General features: G+C 35.4%; 1 protein-coding gene and 1 long non-coding RNA gene across 4 annotated transcripts in view; one reads left to right on the top strand and one right to left on the bottom strand.

Moving 5' to 3' along the window:
- Nucleotides 1–19,089, top strand: part of AHR (aryl hydrocarbon receptor) — a 50,368-nt gene extending 31,279 nt beyond the window's left edge. Inside the window, exons 4-11 of the mRNA XM_079931175.1 lie at nucleotides 2,945–3,034; nucleotides 5,566–5,689; nucleotides 6,385–6,515; nucleotides 7,952–8,154; nucleotides 8,883–8,992; nucleotides 9,610–9,751; nucleotides 11,154–12,402; nucleotides 14,973–19,089. Coding sequence (XP_079787301.1) covers nucleotides 2,945–3,034; nucleotides 5,566–5,689; nucleotides 6,385–6,515; nucleotides 7,952–8,154; nucleotides 8,883–8,992; nucleotides 9,610–9,751; nucleotides 11,154–12,402; nucleotides 14,973–15,107 — 2,184 coding nt within the window. The 3' untranslated portion in view covers nucleotides 15,108–19,089. The remainder of the gene's footprint in view (nucleotides 1–2,944; nucleotides 3,035–5,565; nucleotides 5,690–6,384; nucleotides 6,516–7,951; nucleotides 8,155–8,882; nucleotides 8,993–9,609; nucleotides 9,752–11,153; nucleotides 12,403–14,972) is intronic.
- Nucleotides 1–23,048, bottom strand: part of LOC307191260 — a 360,146-nt gene that overhangs the window by 15,502 nt on the left and 321,596 nt on the right. For 2 of the 3 annotated variants that reach the window (XR_013829670.1, XR_013829671.1), the window contains 2 exons: nucleotides 14,270–14,346; nucleotides 11,739–11,907 (listed from right to left, as the gene is read on the bottom strand). This is a non-coding gene — a long non-coding RNA (uncharacterized lncRNA). The remainder of the gene's footprint in view (nucleotides 1–11,738; nucleotides 11,908–14,269; nucleotides 14,347–23,048) is intronic. The other variant, XR_013829672.1, reaches the window with a different exon arrangement.

The following is a 23,048-nucleotide window of genomic DNA, read 5'->3' as shown; positions in this document are numbered from 1 at the left end:
CATACCTCTTATCACTTATGGAGCAGATGAACACATTGTAGATATGTGAAAATGGCATATTTCATTATACACAGTTGCCATAATGGTGTCTTACTTTATATTTCCAACGTGCGGTTATCACCTAGTTATCACTTAGAGGCAGAGGATGTTTCCAGAGGTACAGTATACCATTTGGCTTGAAACTTTTGAAACGAAATCTTTTCCTTTGGTTTTAACAAAGGAGGCACATGAAGAAAATGTTACAAGATGTTTAATGAAAGTTTAAAATATTTATTTTCTTGATTAGCTTAAATTTGTTACTGTTTTATGAGGAATAAAAATAAAACAATAAAATAACTTTTTGTATCGTTTCATTATCTGTTATTTGCTTTCCTTGTTTATTTTCATATATTTAAATATGTTCTATCCATTGCTACTTAATACTGTGCTTATTAAAATCTGTAGCTTCATTTTTGAGATAACAGCAGTTGAAATTATAAATAACAGTACTAATTGCAGTTTATTTCTCTTATTAAATAGTAAGTGAAGCTCAACATGATTTTCAGATAGAGAGATAATTGTGACTTAGACCAAAGAATAATAATCTCTTTTATTAATATGTAATTACCAAATTAATTCCTTCTTTAAATTTACTAAGATAAATAATTCAGTACAAGTAATAACTTTGCTCCACATGGTATTTAAGATCATTTAATATCCATATAATTGGTATGTATATATTCTTTTAAGATTGGTATGTATATATTCTTTTAAGAGGCTTTTTGTTTTATTTCTGACAATTAACGTTTGTCTAAAAGTGTTTATCTGTCATACCCTAAATTATCTTTGTGTCACCTGGCATGCACTAATGAACTTATTGTACAGTACTAAATTCGTTCCACTGTTCGAAAAACATATTCTACAAAATAATATGCATATGATCAATGGATACTATTTTCTAGAAGGAAGACATCTGCAAGATAAAAAAATGCAGTAATGGATATATACTATTACTGCCAGCTAAAACTTAAGAATACTCAATTTTGGGGGTGTTAATCATTAAACATTTAAGTTCTTGGTGGGTGCCATCGTCATTTTTCATCCTGGGGAAATTGCCAGGTTTTATAAGGCATAATATCTAAAGTCAAGGATCTTAGATCCCAGTTGTGATTACATGAGTTATAGGCATGCAACAGTTGGTGATCAGTAACACATAAAAGCAGTAGATCGTGATATAACGTTAAGTGTGCAGGCTTTAGAGCTAAACAAAGTTTACCTTCTGGCTCAGCTTTTTCCTAGCTGTATGGCCGTGGGCAAGTTACTGTGCAGCTCTTTACCTCAGTTTCCTCGATTTAAAAACTGGAATATGACACCTACTTCAGTGGATTGCTGAGGGAATTAAAGTACTTGAATACGTTAAAAAAAAGCATTTAGAAAAGTGGCTGTTAAATAGTAGGTGCTGTTTGTTGTCTGCATAATTAAGTTCTCAGAATTATAGACCAGGGATCTTGAAGGTGAAAGGACTTTGAGGGAAAAGGAAGACAGTCACCGTATTTCTTTTACCTCATCTAACACTGAGGGTATCCACAAGACTGTGTGAGCATCATAAGCACAGGCGCAGTAGCTTCTTCAGTTTTGAATCTCAGTACTTAGCATGCATCCTCTTTGGTATGCAATATTTCATTAAGTGTTGAATGAACTACTTGCTGTCATTTATATATCTCTCTGTAGTTCACAAAGCATGATCATGTAAATCTTTATCTGCTCATTTCCACAACCTCATATTATAGTAATGGTGCCTTACGTGAATTGAGCGCCAGCTCTGTACCAGGCACTGTACAGTGCCTGTTTTTCAAACAATGACACTAAAGCTTAAAGGGGTAAATAACTTAATAAAACCACACAGTTAGTAAGAAACAGAAGAATCCAGTCCAAATTCTGACTCCAAACTGTGTGGTTCTTAAACTAAACCATTCCACGTCTCATTTTACATGAAGAAGAGTGTCTCAGGAGGGTTTAACAATGATCACATAGCATAGAGTAAAACAAGTACTGAATTAAACTCAAGCAGGAAATAAGGAGGGCTTTAGAATTAAAATATGTGATCACGATTAATGTTTAAGTTGATCTAAATACTTTTATTACCTTAGACTATAGAGATATTAACATTGGACTTGAACCACCACTAAAAGAATAGAAAAAGAGAGGATAACTTCTAAACTAAAAGAAAGAAGAAGGAGTAATAAAAATAATTGGCCCAAAGCAGGCAAAATGGAAAGAGAAAAGCAGCATAGTATAAGTGGAACAGATAAAAATAACACCTATAAAATGATAGCTTTAAACCTAAATATATTAGTAATTATATTAAATTTAAATGGACTATATTTGCGTGTACTTGTCTTACATGTATTCATTCTACATGTGTATTTTATGTAGAGTCCATTTGTGTATTCCTTTTCTAATAAAAAGTTTTTAAAAGTTTTATAATACTTTGAGAGCATCCACATTTCAAACTGTGTCAGTGCTTAAACTATCTTTGCACAGAGCTTTTCTTCTATCAAATTTTTTTACGGTTCTAATAAACATCTTTACACACTATCTTCCTTTAAAAGCAGTGTGACAGATTACAGTAAATGATGTGTATACAATTATATTTAAAAAACATGTACAGTATATTTAAAACAAAATCTAAAGCATGAGGAAGAAGAAGAAATAAATATTAAAGTTATTGTGATTGAGTATTAAATTACTTCTAAGCTTTTCTTTGGCAGAATCAAAAGGTGTGAATAGATTCTTCTCACTACTGGGGTATGTGGTGTTTCTGCATTTGTGGAGTGTAATAATATTAACCATTTTAAAGATGTTTTCATCAATAAAAGTAACAGCCTTAACTGAAGTCAGTATTTATGGATGATAATATTTTTATTTAATCACATTACTAATCTTGTAACTTTTTTCCTTGTAGGCACTGAATGGCTTTGTACTGGTTGTCACTACAGATGCTTTGGTCTTTTATGCTTCTTCTACTATACAAGATTACCTGGGGTTTCAGCAGGTAAATACATTTTTCTTAGGTCGTTAAAAAATTTTTTTTGGAAAATTAATTTTCTACGTTTATCTTTTCTACGTTTATAGGGACACAAGTGATAGTTTGTATATATAAAATGTAATTAAAATACATGCTATAGAATAAAACAGTATATGTTTGCAGCTAATATATTTTTATACTTTTAAAAATCTACTGCATTATAATTTTCTGAAGGGTATATGTGATTCATGGATTTTGTGTTTCTTCTTCCACTTATAAAGAACTCATATATATATGAAACTTTAGGGTAAGGGGCAGATAGGGTTTGGACAGGGGCAGACAAGAGAATATTTACCATCAAATTAGTTATGGATACTGGAAGGTATATGACAACTGTGAAATGAATGAGGTGATATGTAAAGGTATGAGCAAAATACTATGGCTTCTCTCTTTAATTCTGACTTGTATGGATTATGGAAGCTTTCCTGAAGGAAATGGTATTTAAGCTAACCTAAAGAAAGTGTAGGTTCCGGATGGGTGGACCATTGTGGAGGGAACACAGAGAAGAAAAGCTAGACGTAATGTAGACAGTAGGTTGGAAGGCCTTGAAGGAGGTGAGCGTGTTTGGTTTAATGTTACTGAGTGTATAGTGAATAAATGGAGTAATAAGGCGTTCAGCATATTTGAGGGGCAAGAACATCCAATATGATTTGAGAAGTTTGTAAGTACACTTGAATGCTAACTACTCTTATGTATCAGTAGTTCTTAAATTCTAATGTGCATAAGAATCACCTGAAGAACTTCATAAGATGTCATAACATTGATGGGCCTCCTTCCCATATAATCTGATTCAGTACGTCAGAGTGGGGCCCATGTATTTCATTTCTAACAACCTCCCAGGTGATGCCAAGACTGATGGTTGAATGGCCCTGTCTGCACTGTTATATAGACTGAAGCTTAAATTATGTCATACACACTATAGAAGCCACTAAATGTTTTTTGTTAAGGGGAACGTGTATGCTCCAATCTATACTTCAGAAGATAACTCTGGCACTGTGTAATGGATGGCATAGAGATGACTTCATGCTAGAAGATAAAGTTCGTAGGAAGATTTAAGTCCAGATAGCTAAAGTGGTGGAATCTGGCTACTGACACAAAGCCTAACTTAAGTATTTTTGGATTTTAAAGAAAATATACTAATGTCCATGGAAAAGCCTGTTGCAACTTAATTACATAACTAGTTTAGTTATTATTTGATGTGATTCATAACAGTTAAGAAATCAGAAAGATTAGCTGTTTCCCAATCTGTTTTTCTTCATATATGCATATAACCTGGATATTCTTTAAGAAAACATTCATATCTGACATTGGTGGTGGTTTATGGCACCATTTTTAAAACTGCATCTTGTGACTCATTAGTGGGTTATGAAATTGATATAGTGGATCACCATCAATCATTCCTTTTAGTTGCTTAAAATGAAATAAAATAGAAAACACAATATTGTCACACACATGTGGAATCTAGAAAAATGGTAGAGATGACCTTATTTGCCACGCAGAAATAGAGACAGACATAGAGCACAAATGTATGGACACCAACGGGGAAAGGGGTGGGGTGGGAGGAATTGGGAGATTGGGATTGACACATATACACTATTGATACTATGTATAAAATAGACAGCTGATGGGAACATACTGTATAGCACAGAGAACTCTACTTAATGCACTTAATGCACTGTGGTGACCTAAATGGGAGGGAAATACAAAAGAGAGGGTATATATATATATGGCTGATTCATTTTGCTGTACAGTAGAAGCTAACAGGACATTATAAAGCAACTATACACCAATAAAAATAAATTTTAAAAATATTGTTACACATAAAAGAAGTGTTGTGTGAAACTTTTTTCCACGTGTGTATACACACACACACACACACACACACACACACACACGATGGAAAGAAAATATTTCTTGCCATGAGTTGCAATAAAACAAGTTAGAGCAATTCTGGTGGAAGGGCCATTTACTGTAGTAAATGCTGAGAAGCAAGAGGTGAAGGAGGGATTCTGACCTGGTAATGGCATAATCCCTTACTTTTATGGAATCTACTAGAAGTAAAAATTTCATATAAGGAAAATTATTAGAGAGCAGTGAAGGAAATACATAATACTATCAAGCTTAGAGAAGTCAAATGCAGCTGGATGTTCAGACAAGGTTTTGTGGAAGAAGGAGGATTTTAAAAGATCAGTAAATAGATAAAAATCAGCAGAACTTGATGTGCTGCAATTAAGGAGTGGGAAGGTGACTTATTTGACTGAAAAGCATTCACACAGGGAAGTGATGGCAAATAACTTTTGACTTGTCAATTACAGTGCTAGTCTCTTTCTGGCTTTTCCTATACTGGATTCCTGAAGAGCTTTGCAAGCATTTCATTTGCGTTCATCACCACTAACAAGCACCCACTAATCTAGCAAGGTTTTGAAATTAGTAAGCCCCATTTTAAAAAAATCAGTACTTCTTGTTAATTTCCTTTTTTTTTTTTTTTTTTTCTTTAGTCTGATGTCATCCATCAGAGTGTGTATGAACTGATCCATACTGAAGACCGAGCTGAATTTCAGCGCCAGCTGCACTGGGCGTTAAACCCTTCACAGTGTCCGGACTCTGGACAAAAAATGGATGGTAAGAATGTTTACCAAAAGATAGTGTTGGGGATTTTTTGATATAATTCTGTGAAAGAAGGCAGAGAACCTTTAGGGGCATAAAACTCCATGGTGAAGGTTGGGGAGAAGGGGAAAGACATGAATCTCTGGCTGCGGGCCAGAGCCAGGTCACAGGGAACCTGGTGACCTAAGGAGGATTTTGACAGATGACAGCCATTGATGAATTTCACGTGACAAAGTATACCCATATACTCACTAATATATTGTATAAAAAGAACTCTTACACTGTTGTGAAAGGGGGAAGGAATGTACAAGGTTGATTCTGGAGTGTGTATGAATTGTTCTGTGTTTAAAATGCACCAAATATAAAAGCAGACTAGCATATGCAAGGATAAAAAAACCTTCTTTCAATGCAAGCAGTGTTTTCACACATCTGTGAAAATGTTAAAAAGAAGAAAAGGCTTAGAAAATATAGAAATTGTTGACAGGATAGCTCAGTAGAAGTAAAAACAGCCGAATAGGTAAAGTTCTATGTAGTGAAAATGTTATTCAATAAGTTTTCATTTCTTTTCATTAGCTCCCCTTCCGAAAGCGATTTTTCTTTTGTAATCCAAATACAGACTTCGGTTTAGAAATTAACACAAATTTCAGCTATTCAAACACTTAATTTTACAGCAAAATGAAAGTAACTTTGTGTTGCTATTATTTCTACAGAAGCTAATGGCCTCTCACAGCCAGCAGTCTATTATAACCCAGACCAGGTTCCTCCAGAGAACTCTTCGTCTATGGAAAGGTGCTTCGTTTGCCGACTAAGGTGTCTGCTGGATAATTCATCTGGTTTTCTGGTAAGGTGCAAAATCTTTTACTGACATTTACTATGAAGTTTTAGAAAATTAAAAAGTAAAGTGAAACCAATTTAATTTGAATGTATTTGAGTTTGGGTTATAAAAATCTACTTTATTAAATAATTTTATAAAGGACAGTAACTTTTTAAAATCTTTCTAAAGTTTTAGAAATATCTTGCATAACTCAAAATCTCTATCCTTTAGGATGCAGTAACAAAGACTAGTGGAATAACAGGGAACTCTCTATCCTTCCCCTTTTTTTGGACTTTTTAGGTGTAAGATAGAGAATTATATAGCACTTCTTTGGCAGCAGACTGCTTACCCTCCTTGGATTTAATGCCTGCCAAATGGAAAAATTATCACGGCCTTTTCCGCATGGCTGGAATAACTGCCGTGTAAAAAAGTGGTTGTGTCTTCATGATTGCAGGATCCTCCTCTAGTATGAAATGCTCTTGAATAGTGTGAACTCCTGAGTAGGATGGCCAGGGAGCAGCATAGGCAGGACGCTAAGAGTAGAGACGGCCCGGCCTGTCAGGTGCCTGTGTCCTGAAGATTGTGCACTCCACCAGGTACAGAAGGAGACAAAGCATGTTGCATATTACTTTTGTGACTTATCAGGAATTGTAAACAGATGATCAAATCTATTAGCAAACGATGATTTTTGTTGGTGTGTTTATTCCTGAAGATAGTTTTGCTGACCCCGAATTAGAACTGTGCTTTGAGCTAGTTTGCTAGTATTGATGATCACTTAGTATATATGTCTAGGTGGAATTTCTTTGTGTAATTGGGCCTTTTCTCCCTTGTGCTGCTCTCATATTGATGTCAGAATCATCCCTTGGCCTGGTACTGTTTTAAGCAGCCAGATTGATCATGGTCGTGATTAAATTGTCTCTGTTTCCTCTGTCTTCTAAAATTGTTCTTTAATAGAGTTCTGTGTTCTTTGTATGGTTTTATGATTCATTTTAGTGTTTTTAAACAGTTGTTTTATCTCTGTATAAAAGATTCCTAGGAATTTTGAATATACTCTGAGCTGTGGACTAGTCCACAGACTATATCTGAAAATTAATATGTACTTGATGGCTTTATCACTATTCATTCGTTTAGGAAATAGAGTTTGAGTGTGCAGCGTGTACGGACCCGTGCTAGGCGTGGATGGTAGGGCAGCCGCAAGGTCAGAAAACCATTAGGTCTTCCTTTTGTGACCTATTAAAGCACTGAGTGGTTCACTTACGAATCCCTTGAGGATAGCCCTCATACTACCTTTTAGGATATTTTTAATGGGCTTTCTGGGGAGAAAGGAATTCAAGTCACATTTGATAGCCTCATGAACTTTTATGGAATTATCAAGAACACTGGAAATGGCCCTGATGGAGCCTTTTAAAAAGGAACCATTTTAAAACGTTAATCTTAATGAACTGTTTTTTGGTGTTTTTAAGGCAATGAATTTCCAAGGGAGGTTGAAGTATCTTCACGGACAGAACAAGAAAGGGAAAGATGGATCAATACTTCCACCGCAGCTGGCTTTGTTTGCAATAGCTACTCCACTGCAGCCACCATCCATACTTGAAATCCGAACCAAAAATTTCATCTTTAGAACCAAACACAAGTTAGACTTTACACCTACTGGTTGTGATGCCAAGTAAGTGAAACCTTTTCAGGTTTATTTTACCAAATGTATATTTTGTTGCAGTAAGTGTGTCTTAGCATGTATATATTTTCCATATGGTGTTGATTATAGTATTGTTTATTATTATAGTAGCTATTATTATTTCATACTTTACAGCATAGCCTTTTAAAATAAAATTTCATCACATTCACAAATCTTTTTATTTTACAATATTTGACACAATTTCCGTATTATACAGATGATGTGTTTATATAAGATTCGGTATCCTGATGACATTTATTGTTGGCTTGTTTTACATTTTTAAATTATACAAACTTTGACTTTTAGCCCTAGAAGTTTAGTAACCAAAGCATGTTGCTACTTTTCTCCTTCCTAATAATGCAAATGCAGACAGGTTGGAGAAACCCTGCCCCTCAAAATGTAGTATAGAAATGTAGTATAGGTATTCTAGAATTTAATTAGAGATTTTGTGTTTCACCTATATAATCTACTCTGTTAGACTGATCTTTAGCAATAATTTTCATGGTCTTTATTCAGGAGAAGAAAACAGTCTAAAAGTGAAATTTGCAACCATAAGCAAAAGAGAGCAGTTACAGAACTGTGTGTGTTTCTACCTGCTAGTGTGAAATTCTGAATGTCAACATAGTACAGAAACTAGCATATAACTAGTGAACTGATGTTGGCTACTTCATTTTTGTTAAATTTTAATTGCATTCTTATTTTGCCTTTCTTTTAAACAGAGGAAGAATTGTTTTAGGCTATACTGAAGCAGAGCTATGCATGAGAGGATCAGGATATCAGTTTATTCATGCTGCTGATATGCTTTACTGTGCTGAGTACCATATCCGGAGTAAGTTGTAGTTTCTTATGAGCTTGGCTGTGAAAGCAGCTTACGCTCTAGTACGTGTTTCAAATTATTACTAATGTAATGTGTTTAAGGAAACTATTTGGATAAACGTCTCCTTAGTATCACACAATTATGATTAGCCTGAGTTACACTCTCTATTCATCAGCTGCCACACAAGAATTAAGTAGTTTAATTACTCTGAAAATGACCGTTTTGCCCACGTTTTTGCTCAGGAGTTTTTTTAATGGCATCATTTTTAATTCTAAAATTTATGTTAATAGAGATTATGCTTTAAAATTGTATAGTAAAATAGTAGGCTGTAGGAAATGTTCCCTTTTTTTAAAAACGAAAACAATTTTCCCTCCAAACTCTATACTCTTTTCACGTGTTACGAGAATTGTCTGACTTAATCTTTCCTTGAACCATTTAAATAATAAATTTAGTATGAAACAGGAAAAAATAACAATGCTGAAGAAGTATTTTGATACATTTTAGTATACTGTGCTTAAAAGTCGTCAATATAGTTATCATCTTTGGTGATATATGAATTACATCTAGAAATATTACAGAGATTATTGTGTTGATTTTGGATTTGATAATTTAATTCTTTTTTTTTTCAGTGATTAAGACTGGAGAGAGTGGCATGATAGTGTTCAGGCTTCTTACGAAAGACAATCGATGGACCTGGGTGCAGTCGAATGCACGCTTAGTTTATAAGAATGGAAGACCAGATTATATCATTGCAACTCAGAGACCTCTAACGTAAGTACAAAGACCTAGAACATTTCATGTTTTGGTTTTTTATTTTAATAACACTTTGGTTTATAAATTCTCCTTCATGAAAACCTAAAAATAAACTTTAAGAGAATTTACACTGGAAATAAAAATTGAAAGGTAATATGTACAGAAAGAAGGTGGCATAGGGTAAGGACATTGAGAAAACAGAGTTAACAGACTTTCTTGAACAACTGTGTATGTAGAGCTACAGAAAGAGAATAATCAAAGAAAACTCCAAGGGTTTATCCTGGGTATATGAAGGAAAGATGAAAAGCCAGCACCATCTGTCAAATAAAATAAAAACATAATAGTGCTTTGTTTAGCGTGTTTGCTAATAAGCAGGCAGTGATTTTTAAGTTTCTCATATATTCTCGAAGTGAGTAGTTTGTCAGATATTTGTATTGCAGATGTTTTCTCCAGTCTGGCGAAATGATTTTTGTATGTGGTTTTGAGGGTAAGGATCAAGATTATTCTTTTCCCTTATATGGATATCTAGCTGATTAGTAACATTTATTGGAAAGATGGTTTTTTGAAAAGACCATCTTTTCCCCACTGCACTGCATTTCAATCAGGGGATTGTATCTGGGGTTCCATTGGTCTGGTTGTCTATTTTTAGACCAAAGCACATTGTCTTAACTATTCTGTACCCTAATATGCCTTGATACCTTGATGTATGCCCGCCATCTCGTTTGTTCAGAATTTTTGTTCTCTTTCAAGATAATCTTGGCTCTTTACATTTCTATATAAATAGTTTAGAAATCAGTTGTCAATTCCCATGGGAAAATTTGTTTATAAGAATGGAAGGATGTTTTTATACATTTGATATTTTTGTTTGCTTGTTCTATTAGTTATTAAGAGGTTATGAGATCCATTGGATGGTTATGAAATCCATTGGAGCTCTTTACCTAATATGGATATTAAATTTTACATATATACACTCTGTGTAGTACATATGAACCTATAACTATGACATTTTCTCCATGCCTTGATTTATGAATTCCTTCCCCATGCAAACATTTTTAATTTTCATATGTCAATCTTCCTTTAGAGCTTCTGGGTTTTATATTTTATTTCCACGAGCCTCATTTTTACATTTGGATCTTTATTCCATTTGTAATCCATTTTTCAGGTAGGGATGGAACCTGAGTGTGAAAGTAATGACTATTATTAAGTTTTTGGACAAATTCTAAATTAAATTTGTCTGAAAAACAATTTTAAGTACTTATCATCAGAAAGATTTCTCTCAAAGTTCATGTTCCCTGCTATGAAACTCAACTACAGTGTATTTTGCTTGCTATTATTTTTTCTTTTCTAAAATTTCTTATTTTGAAATGTTTATGATGCGACTCTCCTTAACATACGCCAACTTTCTTGTGCCCAATTTTAGAGATGAAGAAGGAACAGAGCATTTACGAAAACGAAACCTGAAGTTGCCTTTTATGTTTACCACTGGAGAAGCTGTTTTATATGAGGTAACCAACCCTTTTCCTCCCATAATGGATCCCTTACCAATAAGGACTAAAAATGGTGCTGGTGGAAAAGATTCTGCTACCAAGTCAGCTCTAAGTAAGGATTCCCTGAATCCCAGTTCCCTCCTGAATGCCATGATGCAACAAGATGAATCTATTTATCTCTATCCTGCTTCAAGTAGTACACCTTTTGAAAGAAACTTTTTCAATGACTCTCAGAATGAGTGCAGTAATTGGCAAAACAATGTCGCACCAATGGGAAGTGACAATATCCTGAAACACGAGCAGATTGGCCAGTCTCAGGAAATGAACCCAACCCTCTCTGGAGATCACGCAGGGCTCTTTCCAGATAATAGAAACAGTGACTTGTACAGCATTATGAAACACCTAGGCATCGATTTTGAAGATATCAAACACATGCAACAGAATGAGGAATTTTTCAGAACTGACTTTTCTGGTGAAGAAGACTTCAGAGATATTGACTTAACAGATGAAATTCTGACCTACGTCGAAGACTCTTTAAATAAGTCTGCCTTGGGGTGTTCAGGTTACCATCAGCAACAGTCCATGGCTCTGAACCCAAGCTGCATGGTACAGGAGCACCTCCAGTTAGAACAGCAAGAGCAGCTACAGCAGCATCAGAAGCACAGAGCAGTGGAGCAGCAGCAACAGCTGTGTCAGAAAATGCAGCATATGCAAGTTAATGGCATGTTCGCAAACTGGAACTCGAACCAATCCGTGCCTTTTAATTGTCCTCAGCAAGACTTACAGCAGTACAATGTCTTTTCAGACGTACCTGGGACCAGTCAAGAGTTGCCCTACAAATCTGAGATTGATACTATGCCTTACGCACAGAACTTTATTCCCTGTGGTCAGTCTGTGTTGCCGCCACATTCTAAGGGTACACAGTTAGACTTTCCCATCGGGGATTTTGAACCAGCCCCATACCCTACAACTTCTTCTAATTTAGAAGACTTTGTCACATGTTTACAAGTTCCTCAAAGCCAAAGGCACGGACTCAATCCACAGTCAGCCATAGTAACTCCTCAGACATGTTACGCTGGGGCTGTGTCAATGTACCAGTGCCAGCCGGAAGCTCAGCACAGCCATGTGGCCCAGATGCAGTACAACCCAACAATGCCAGGCCCGCAGGCATTTTTAAACAAGGTAAGAGTTTTATTAAACTGAATAAACCCTTTAGATGATTCTTCGTACATTATAAATCGAACCAAGTTATAAATTTTCTACGTCAGTGACTGATTTTAATCTATTATCTGTAGCATTCATGTGAGAGAGCATTTTAAACTTTATCTATTTTTTTATAAGCCAGTACTTTTTTAATATGTTAGTAATACAAGTATATCATAGTTACCTGAAAGGAGAAAGAAATCAAGGAAAAAAGCAACATGGCCTTAAGTGACAACCAGGTGAAATTAGTTAAAAGTATAATCTTGATTTTTAAAAATACGGCCTTTTAAATTTTTAAAGATATTTTCTTCAAAGCTCAATTTTTTTGCTGACATATAATTGATTTACAATTACTTTCAGGTGTACAACATAGTGATTCAATGTTTTTATCGATTATACTCTATTTAAAGTTATTATTTAATATTGGCTCTATTTCTGTTGAAATTGGGTTAAAAATCAATATAGTTGTGCTTCCTTCCAATGCTTTTGTCCTAGATGATCTCTGGAATTCAGTACTTGGCTTCCTTGGTGTTCTCTGGCAGTCGCTCTCTGTGACCTGCCAGATCCTCATTTTATCCTTTAAGGTAGAATAGTTTTTTCCCCTGGCATTCTTTAAAAAAAAAAAAAGGGTATCTCAGCTGGCTTTCTATCAGGGGACTCAAGCTGGATGCTTTGTCTTCATTTAAATGTGTCATTCTAACCCTTCTAGCATCGTGGAAACTTAAAAAAAACAAAAAGTACGTGCTGATGATTGCTGCTCTCTTCGGCCACCCAGGAATACATCATGTTTGCATTTATGCTTTTCCATTAGAAAATATTTAGTTCATTTTACCGTATATTTAAGTTTAGTTTTGAAGCGAATCCTGGTTATAAGACTATGTATTATAATAGTTTATAAATGTTACTTGACTCTCTTTCACTAATTGTGTTTTTCTGGCCTTTTTATACATGTGGTTTTGTCTGATTATATATGAGGTTTGTCTGATTATATATGAGCTTATTCATAGAAAATGGCTGTGAAAGTTTTTCTTATCCTCATTCCTGACTTCCTTCAGTTATTTAACAATTGGTTACAGTCTATCTCACAACACTGCTGTGAAGTAAGCCTGGGTAGGTAACTTCTGTACAGTTTGCTGTACAAGTTAATTATGTAAAATTACATTTTGAACAGGGCCTGCATTAGCATGAGTTCCTTACAGTATTTTCTTCCCCCACTGTTTTGTATTACTTCTTTATGAATGATAAGAATTCTAGACCTATATATTCCCCCTAGGAGTTATAAAAACTAAAGAAAATTAAAATTCCATCTGTGGCTCACATTATATTCTGGTGGACAGCACTGCTGTAGGCAGTATATTTAGAGAATTGCTGATGTGCATTGTATTATGACTGATGAGAGTAATTTATGCAAAACCTACCATTCTCTGGGCACTTACTATATTCCTTTTGAAAACTCGACGAAGTTTAGAAGCAGTCTGTTTTGATTACTGAAACCTAATGTTACATAGGCTTCAGAAAGGTAGATGTCATTCAGAGCAATTAAGGGTATGATTATAATGTTACTTTCACTAACTATATTCTAAAATACAAAAGGCTCTCTAATCTGTAAAAATCCTACAGAACTAGGTATCTCTGTCATCCCTCCTTTTTTTCAGTAGCAGTTATGGAAATCAGCCTAAGTTCACTGTTACACAGCAAGAGCAAGTATTTTACTTTGGTAACTTATTTCCATAATTAGGACAGTAATTTTAGTAGTAAAGCATGTTATGAATTAAAAAACTTGGGTCTAGCAATCATATACCCATGGTGTAATATGTTAAGAAACCTCTTGCAAATCAAAACTTACCTCCTTTGAGAAGGTTCTAGGTTATCTGTAGTTCAGTGTAGTGATCTTCAATGTAATTAATTCATCGGTACCTAGAACTTTTAGATAAAATCTGGTCAAAACAAGCTTACTTATGACAGAGAGTACAGTTACTGTGATTCACGATTGGTACTCTCTGATCCATCAGTTCCTATCCAAACCAAAGGCAGTTCACTGATCAAGTACTCTCTCAGTGTATGGAATGCCAAATCTGCAGTGAGACAATGCTATTATTCATCCATACCATGTAAGAGAGAAACCAAAAGGTTGTAAACGCAACTAATACAGAATATATGTTCAGTATGTCTTCACTGAATGATTTAAAATTTAACAGCAGGAAAGGAATTTGAAGTTTCACAACGTGCAGGACAAAGTTTTTGTTTTTTTTTTTTTGCGGTACGCTGGGCTCTCACTGTCGTGGCCTCTCCCGCCACGGAGCACAGCCTCCGTACGCGCAGTCTTAGCGGCCATGGCTCACGGGCCCAGCTGCTCTGCGGCATGTGGGATCCTCCTGGACCGGGGCACGAACCCGCATCCCCTGCATCGGCAGGCAGACTCCCAACCACTGCGCCACCAGGGAAGCCAGGACAAAGATTTTAAAAATACATTTTCATACATCTAACGGCTTAAGCTATACGAAGGATCTGTTCTAATAAGTTGCATTGCAATTTTTGTTTGTTTTCAGTTTCAGAACGGAGGAGTCTTAAATGAAACCTATCCAGCTGAATTAAACAGCATAAATAACACTCAGCCTACCACCCATCTTCACCCGTCAGAAGCCAGACCTTTCTCTGACTTGACATCCAGTGGATTCCTGTAATTCCTAGCCCACTTTTCATCTTGGTTTTTTGATTAAATTCGTTTGTGAAACATTATTAGGGAGTAATAAAACTGTCATTGTTGGATGTTAGCAAGTTCACGTGGAGGCATTGATATATGTAGTTCTCACTGTTTTTCCAAACCAAATTTTAATGATTTTATAAGAGGAGTTAATTACATATATTACCATCATTAAAATAGAAAGTATGCTGCCACAGAGGAGTGAAATAATCTACACTTTATAGTATTCTGAGATACCACAGAATATACAAAACTTATTCAGGGGGACATTATGACACTTTTAAATAAGAACTTTTTCTCTGTTGGAATTATTTCTGTCAGAATAAAATGAAATACTTCGAGTTTTGAACTTCAACAACATTCTTATTAGTGTACCAAATATGAACTATTTTCTTTTATTTGTAGCTTCTGCTTTTATCTCAGATGTTAAAATGAGTGGTTCGGTGCTTTTATAAAAAGATAATCTCAGTGCTCTCCTCCTTCCTTGGTAATGTAAGTGCCTCACAATTTTTTCTACCTATAACACTGTATGAGTATGTTTTATATAAAATATACTTTCTCTTTTTAAAATTAATAACATTCTGCACACAAATATTATCAGTGTTTCTTAAATTCAGTCATTTTTATTAATCCAGGCATGTTTTAACTGCGCTACTCACCCACTTTCTTCAGGTAAAGGGCAAAAAATGGTTGAAAAGTTAATTATTTAATCTTGTCGTTTCTAGACTTTAATGTTGCCGTGTGCCTTATGTTGAAAAATTTTGAAAGGGAAGATGTCTTTCCAAATTATTTTTTAATTATCATGTAAATAAGACAGCAGCACTAAAATTTCAGCAGTTTTCAGAAGTAAGAGATATACCACCATTTAGCTTTACTAAAATCTCCACCTTAATAGTTGAATGTTGCAGTGTAAAGAATCTGCTGTTAAATGCTACAGCATTTAACTTAAAATGAAGAGAAGCAGCTTTACTTTTAGCTCTTTAATAAGTAAAGCACCCATTTCAATATGTATAAATTCTTTAAAAACTGTTGTAGATCTGTGATCCTTTAAGATGTTGGAATATGTTCACTATAAATTTCACTTCTTAGTATAGTGGAAACTGTTTTTCTCATATTTGAGGAGTGTTAAGATTGAATATAGCAATGTTTGGTGCAAAGTATTGGTATGAGTGAAAAGAATGGTGCATTGTATAGTTTATAATGAACAAAATTATTTGTAAAATATTTTCTTTCATTTAAAAATAGTGCATACCTTATATATGCACGTAAATAATTTGTTTGGGTCTTAACATATTTTATCAGTGTGTCTTTTTAAGATAGCAAATAATGAATCAACTTCTTTCAAAAGTTGGTATTAAGAAAAAGACAATCATGCAGTTCTCTTAACTTCAAGTATTAGGTTGTTTCTGATATGATGACCTCTATTATCAATAAGGCAAATTAATCAGGCTATTAATTTAACCATCCTCAGGTAACTTAAAAGTGCCACCATCTGCCTTTCTTTTATTTAAATATGACACCTGGAAAGGCACAGACACATTTTGCACGTATTATATAAAAACGTGATGGAATCCCACACTGAAATGTAGTATTAAAATACATGTTTTTGTTATTTTTTTAGTAAATTAATGTATATAAAAGTGACTTAAGACAAAATATCTACATCAGTTTTATGCATTTTCAGACAAAATTTTGAACCTGTAGAATCAGTTTAAGAGTTGAAAATAATAAATTTGTCTAAAACATTTCATAATTTGTTTCCAGCATGAGGTATCACTAAAGATTTAGACCAGTGATCCAGATTAATATTCCATTTTCACATTTAAACCTTTCATTAAAAGTCTTCATATAAACCATTTTTGTTAGTCTCTTCCACATGTTACTGAATGGTTTAGTGGGGGAAAAAATAGGCTTTTTAAATTGTGAATATAATGACAATCAAGTATACACTTATAAAATTTAAAAAACTTAAAGCAATATTGTATATTTTTATCTATAAAAGTAACTAAAATTTATCTAAGAATAGTAAAATCACATTAAACCAAATACACCTTTGTCTGTACTGCTAAGTGCCAAACAAAGGAAGAATGGTTTGTGTACTGCTGTATTGAGGGATTTATTTTTAGATGATGTGCACTTCTGAGGATGTGATGTGCCTCATTTGATCTTTTTCCCATGCCAGGTTGTTCCTACAGTACCTGAAGATTTACCAGTGTTCCAATGTATTATATAGCTTTCAATCATTGCTATGCTCAAACTAGTGTTTTTCAGTATTACTAAATTTGAGGTAAATGTTTTCATGGGTATTCTCTCCTTCAAGATGTTAATGCTTACATATGCCATGAATACATTTTTGTTTAAAATATGATTTGTAATAAATATCCTTCATTATCAAAAAATTGTACACAATAATATATATGGTAATAAAATAATCACCAGGTATGAATAATATGTTTTAAGGCAAATTCTTCTTTCTGGTCCATATAAAGGAAGTGAGTACTTAAAGTATAGTGTTATATTAGATGAAAGCAGTCTTCAATATTTAAGGATAGGTTAAGTCAATAATTCATATTTAAGGATAGGTTAAGTCAATAATTCATAAACTTCTTATAAAGTTCTGCCCCTGGATATTTTGGCCTTGACAGGAATATAAAAAAAAAAACACACTTCAAGTAACTTCATAGGTTAAAATGCTTCTGAAATGTATGTTGTTTTAAACCTTGTATTATCAGTAGTATAGTCTAGTGGTATTTGTTTTGTATCTCAGATTAAAATCCAACATTCCATTTTAATAGCCAATATTTTAAGAATATTTATGACAAAAATTTAAACAACCCATGTTCTATTCTATGCTTAGATTAGAAAAGGTATTGCCCAAACTTACACCTCTAACAAATATAAATGGCATGTTAAGCCTTTGGTGTTAAATTCATAACTATTAAACACTCACCAAGAATTCTGCAGTTAGAGTTGAAAAGAAGTTCCCGGGAAAAAGTTTTCATTCTAGTAACAATTTTTTACATTAATTTTACATTGATTCTTAATCATTAGGTATTTTTCTCAACAAGTCGATAAAAACATAGCCAATTAGCATCATACTTAATTCTGAATATTTGAGAAAGACTAACACTGTCTTTTGCCTACGTGCACAATATATTCAGTTTCAACCGTTTGATCTGAAAGAGTCAAGAAAAATCCAGATAATATTTCTGATCCCTACTTTCAGTCAAATGACTTCATCAGCATGAATGACTTCAACTTGCCCCCTTGTCACCAAGCCTGTCAAACACTGACCAGGGATGTTAGCTACTCACAAGACTAGGGAATGTCTCAAGTTTTATCCCAGTGTCCGCAGAGGACCATGCTTCCAGTTGCACTAATACGACTGAAACCATCAAAACCCCACAGCACATCGTAAGTGTGTCTGTACTTTTACCTCCACAATACCACTGTCCTCTGCTCTTAGGCCAACTTCCAACATGGGAGAAGGAGAAGCTCCCCGGCCTCCAAGATGGACACTCTCCCTAACCACAACCTGCCCCTCCATCCCTTCCCCCCCCCCCCTTGGCAACCACAAGTCTGTTCTCTACATCCAGAGGTTGGGGGTAACAGATGTAAGCTAATGTATTTGGAATGGATAAACAACAAGGCCCTACTATACAGCACAGAGAACTGTATTCAGTATCCTATGATAAAGCATAATGAATAAGAATGTAAAAAAGAACGTGTGTATTTATATTTAACTGAATGACTTTGCTGTACAGCAGAAATTAACACAACACTGTAAATCAACTCTACTTCAATAAAAAAGAAACAAGCACCCTTCCTTTCCAGTTTTCATACACTCAGCTACTCCGTCTCCCTCTTCCAGAGTCTCTTCTCTCTCCTATGGGCACCCCTGTGTACAGGTCATCCTCTATCCCAGGAACAAGAAAAATTACTTGATTCTGCATCCCTTTTCTTATTAAATTACTTCTTTGCCTCCTTTCTCTAAAATAATGTTGGTCTCCTGAAATCTTGTTTTCTTCCCATTACGCTGCTTTGATGATGTTCACTTAACTTCCATCTTACCATAGGCTGATTCTCTACGGCCCTGCACCCTCTATGAACTTTTTTCCTCCCTTAGGTTCTATGACATTAGCTGTCCTGCATCCTGTTTATTCCCTCATTTGCCTTTGTTAGCTACTGTCCTCTCCTCCCACCTGGCAACAGGCTTAGTTCTGACCACCATGTGTGTTTCTTTCTCTACATACTGACCCTTTGGAAGCTCATCCATTCTGCAACTACTACCTTTATGATGAATCCCCTCAAAATCTGTGATCTCACCTCTGAAAAAGGGTGAAATAAAGACACCTTATCTCTGATTGACTTGCGTCGAGCATCCTTTCCCTCTAAGAGCAGCACAGCAAAGCTAAGCACACAGACTCTGAAGACACCTGGCCTCAACACACACATGATGTGAATCATTGGGAAGGTTTCTTACTCTCTGAGCCTGAGTTTCCGTTTCTACAAAATAAGGATAACAGTAATAGGCACCTCACGGGATTCAATAAATAATTTGTGTAAAAACAGTTCCCAGTTGCCAAAACGAACAATTTGAGCAAAAAAATAATAGTATTGGATTACAACCCAAAGAATAAAATATCCGTGAGTCCATCCTTATATGAATAAATGATTGAAGAAATAAATAAATGGGGACGAGGGGGCAAACCTTCCTTACAGGAAAATCACAAATATAGGTAACTATGCCTTCCAATAGATGGAGCTTAATACCCCTCCCCTTGAGTGTGGGCTAAACTCAGCCTCTTGCTGAATACAGTAGAGAAAGGGGAAAAAATGTGTGTATTGTAGAAATCTGGCAAGCACCCCTTTAACCAAGAGATCGAGTTTGACATCAATTATGTTGTGGTGTTCTCACAGATACGATGCTATATGATCAGCACACTTCTGCTCTGTGGTATTTTCTCAAACACACATAGCCCTAGTCTACTCATCAGAAAATGTCAGAGAAACCCCAACTGAGAGACATTCCACAAGATTCCTGGGAGTATTCTTTAAAGTGTTAAGGTCAAGAAAAACAGATGTTGAGACATCACAGGCCGGAGGAGACTAAGGAGGCATGACAACGAAATACAAAGTACAACGGGGTATGTGGGATTGCATTCTGCAATAGAAAAGAGGCATTAGTGGAACGACTGAAGAAAGCCGAATCACGTTTAGTTAATAGTACTGTACCACTGTCATTTCCTAGCTTTACCAATGTACCACAGTTATGTAAGAGGTTAAGTTTAGAGGAAGACGGATGAAGGGAAGAAAGTCTGTATCTTCACAACTTTTATGTAAATCTAAAATTATTCCTAAATTGTAAATTTAAAAATCATTTTTATATTAAAAACAGTTTCTTGTTTGTCACATAGCAAGTACTCAATAAATGTCTGCCATTACTAATATTCCCCTGCGATTTCCAATCAACCGCTCCTCAGTTGTAAGTGAATCTCTACATTGACCCTACTCCTCATTCTGTTTACTTCTGATCTCATGAATATCTAGGTTTTTAGTCTCTAGTTTAGTGTTGCTTTCCACTTTCAAGTCCTGATATCATCCTTATCAATGATCCTTCTAGCCTTGTTTCCATAACTACTACACATCAATATAATAACCTATTTTTCCATTCCAGCCAAGAATAATCACATCTCATACTTTGAGCATTTGTAACTGCCTTATTTTTGCCAACTTGAAATCTCCTCTTCTCATCACACCATCTTTCTTCCACTTTCCCATTCCTTTCTTCTTTATTCAACTAGCTCTCTGCGTTCCTTGTGATCTCTAGCCCCATGAGTACCCATTGTGCTTTTTCAGTCCATCTGCCTGGACCTCAGTATCCGGGTTTCAGCAGTATGTTTGCTTGTACTCTGGAATTGCTCACTTCCTTCTTGGAAACTGCCACTCCAGTCCATAGCCCCGGCCAAAACATTTCTTTTCCTGATAACCAGTTTTGCTAGAAAAAGTGACGAAACTGGAATAATGGCCTCATCACAAATGTTTCACCATGTCTATGACAGAAACTGACAGTTACCGAACACCATCATCTTCCCTTCCTTCTTTGTAAGAGAACCCTGACATTTCTCTGATCACAATGAGGGAACAAAACTATATCTTCCAGCCTCCTTTGTGAATAGGTGTAGCTGATAAAAGTTCTGGCCAAATACATGAAAGCAAAACTTTTGTGATACTTCCCAAAAAGGCTGCTGAAAGAGACCTAATGCAGCTGCAAGGAGCCATTTTTGCTTTTCTGCTTTTCCTTTCTAGCCAGCACACATGGGTGTGATCAATGGAGATCTAGCAGCTCTCTTGAACCATGAAGATAGAAGCCATAAACTAGGATGGTGAACTGAAAACAGGATGAGCCAGGGTCCCTCATGACGTGGAGCCACATGTTTGGAACCACCAAAGAAACCCTGTCTGTGTACCTTGTGACTTCTTTTATATAAGAGATAAATAGACTTCGGTTAACCCATCATTCTATTATCTATCCCACCCCCACTGCCAGCCACCCATGGTATCTTCATCTTCTCAGTCTCTCCAGTGACGTTATCTCCAACTTGACTCAAAAAAGTCTGATATAATGTTCAGTTTCCTCCTTTTTTACTTTTATGTTGCTATCAATTATCCTCTCAGATTTTCCTTAACTCCTTTTTCTTGCATTTTCAGTCACTGAATGTATTGGTTTCTCCAGCAAGCATCATCAATTTTCTTCTAAGGACAAATCAAACTGCTACTTGATTCTTTTTTCTTTTTCCATGCATCCATTCACTCATTCATTTTTATTGTTTTACATCTGAATAGAGCAGCTTGCTACGACTTGCTTTCTTCATCACTGACCTCTTATTGCTTAAACCTTCAGTGTGAATTTAACTACTACCGATTTGTATGTACAAATGTTCTATTAAGTCAAGAAATCTTTCCTTGATACTTTCTTACCTTGGCTTCTGTAACACTGTACTCTAATTAGTTTCCTGATTGGATTACTCGTGGTCCCTCTCCTTCTATATTGCTACAGATAGGCTTTTTTTTTTTTAAGGTTTGATGTGTGTCCTTTTTCCTACCCTCCCCCATACCTCTCTCTCTTTATAATCTCACCTAATCGAATCACTGTGTATAACTCAATATGTAACCTAGACCTCTTTTCTGAGTTCCTGGCCCAGATTTCCTATGGTGTATTTGGTACAATATGTAATATAGTATAGTTTTCTTTTAAATATCCTACCAGCACCTTAAATTGTCTTTGAACAAAACTGAATGCCTCATTTTCCCTCCTGAGTCTAGAGATTCTCCTACCATTTTTGTTAACACCTCCACTTCCATCTTCTAGGAGCTCAAACCGAATCCTCACATCTGGCCCTCTCTATTACCACAGTAGTCAGTCCCACTGGACAATGGAATTCTTTGCTTCTGTACTTATAATCTGAGACACTTTAGATTCAAACTATAGTTAGGAACTCAGCAAGAATGATTTGCCAACTTGCAGTAAGAAAAGACAGAATGGGAAGAAAAAAAACTTCTACCGAAGATCTGACAGGAACGTGTAGGGAGAGACTGGTTGTAGGGATTGAGAGAAGTTTCAAAACTGAAAACAAAAATGGTTTCAACAAACAAGGATTTGGGAGTGGTTAAAGAGAAGGAGCAGGGAGGAGCATTCATTCAACAAACATTTAGCCATCCAGGCCTACAGGGGGCCATTCTAGGCTGACCTTAAAGCATCCAGCTGAATAGTTCTCTATTTTACTCCATCATGGTGGGACCTATGGTGGGGTCCTCAGGATTTGGTGTCTCTGATGTCAAAAGAACCAGAAACAGTGTATTTTACTGAGTGTCCATGGGCCATCTGCATCTCTGTCTATGGAGAGAGCTATTGAAAATT

This window comes from Stenella coeruleoalba, assembly GCF_951394435.1.
Source record: "Stenella coeruleoalba genome assembly, chromosome: 9".
NCBI classification, from domain to species: Eukaryota; Metazoa; Chordata; class Mammalia; order Artiodactyla; family Delphinidae; genus Stenella; species Stenella coeruleoalba.
This window is presented reverse-complemented; position numbering and strand designations above follow the sequence as displayed.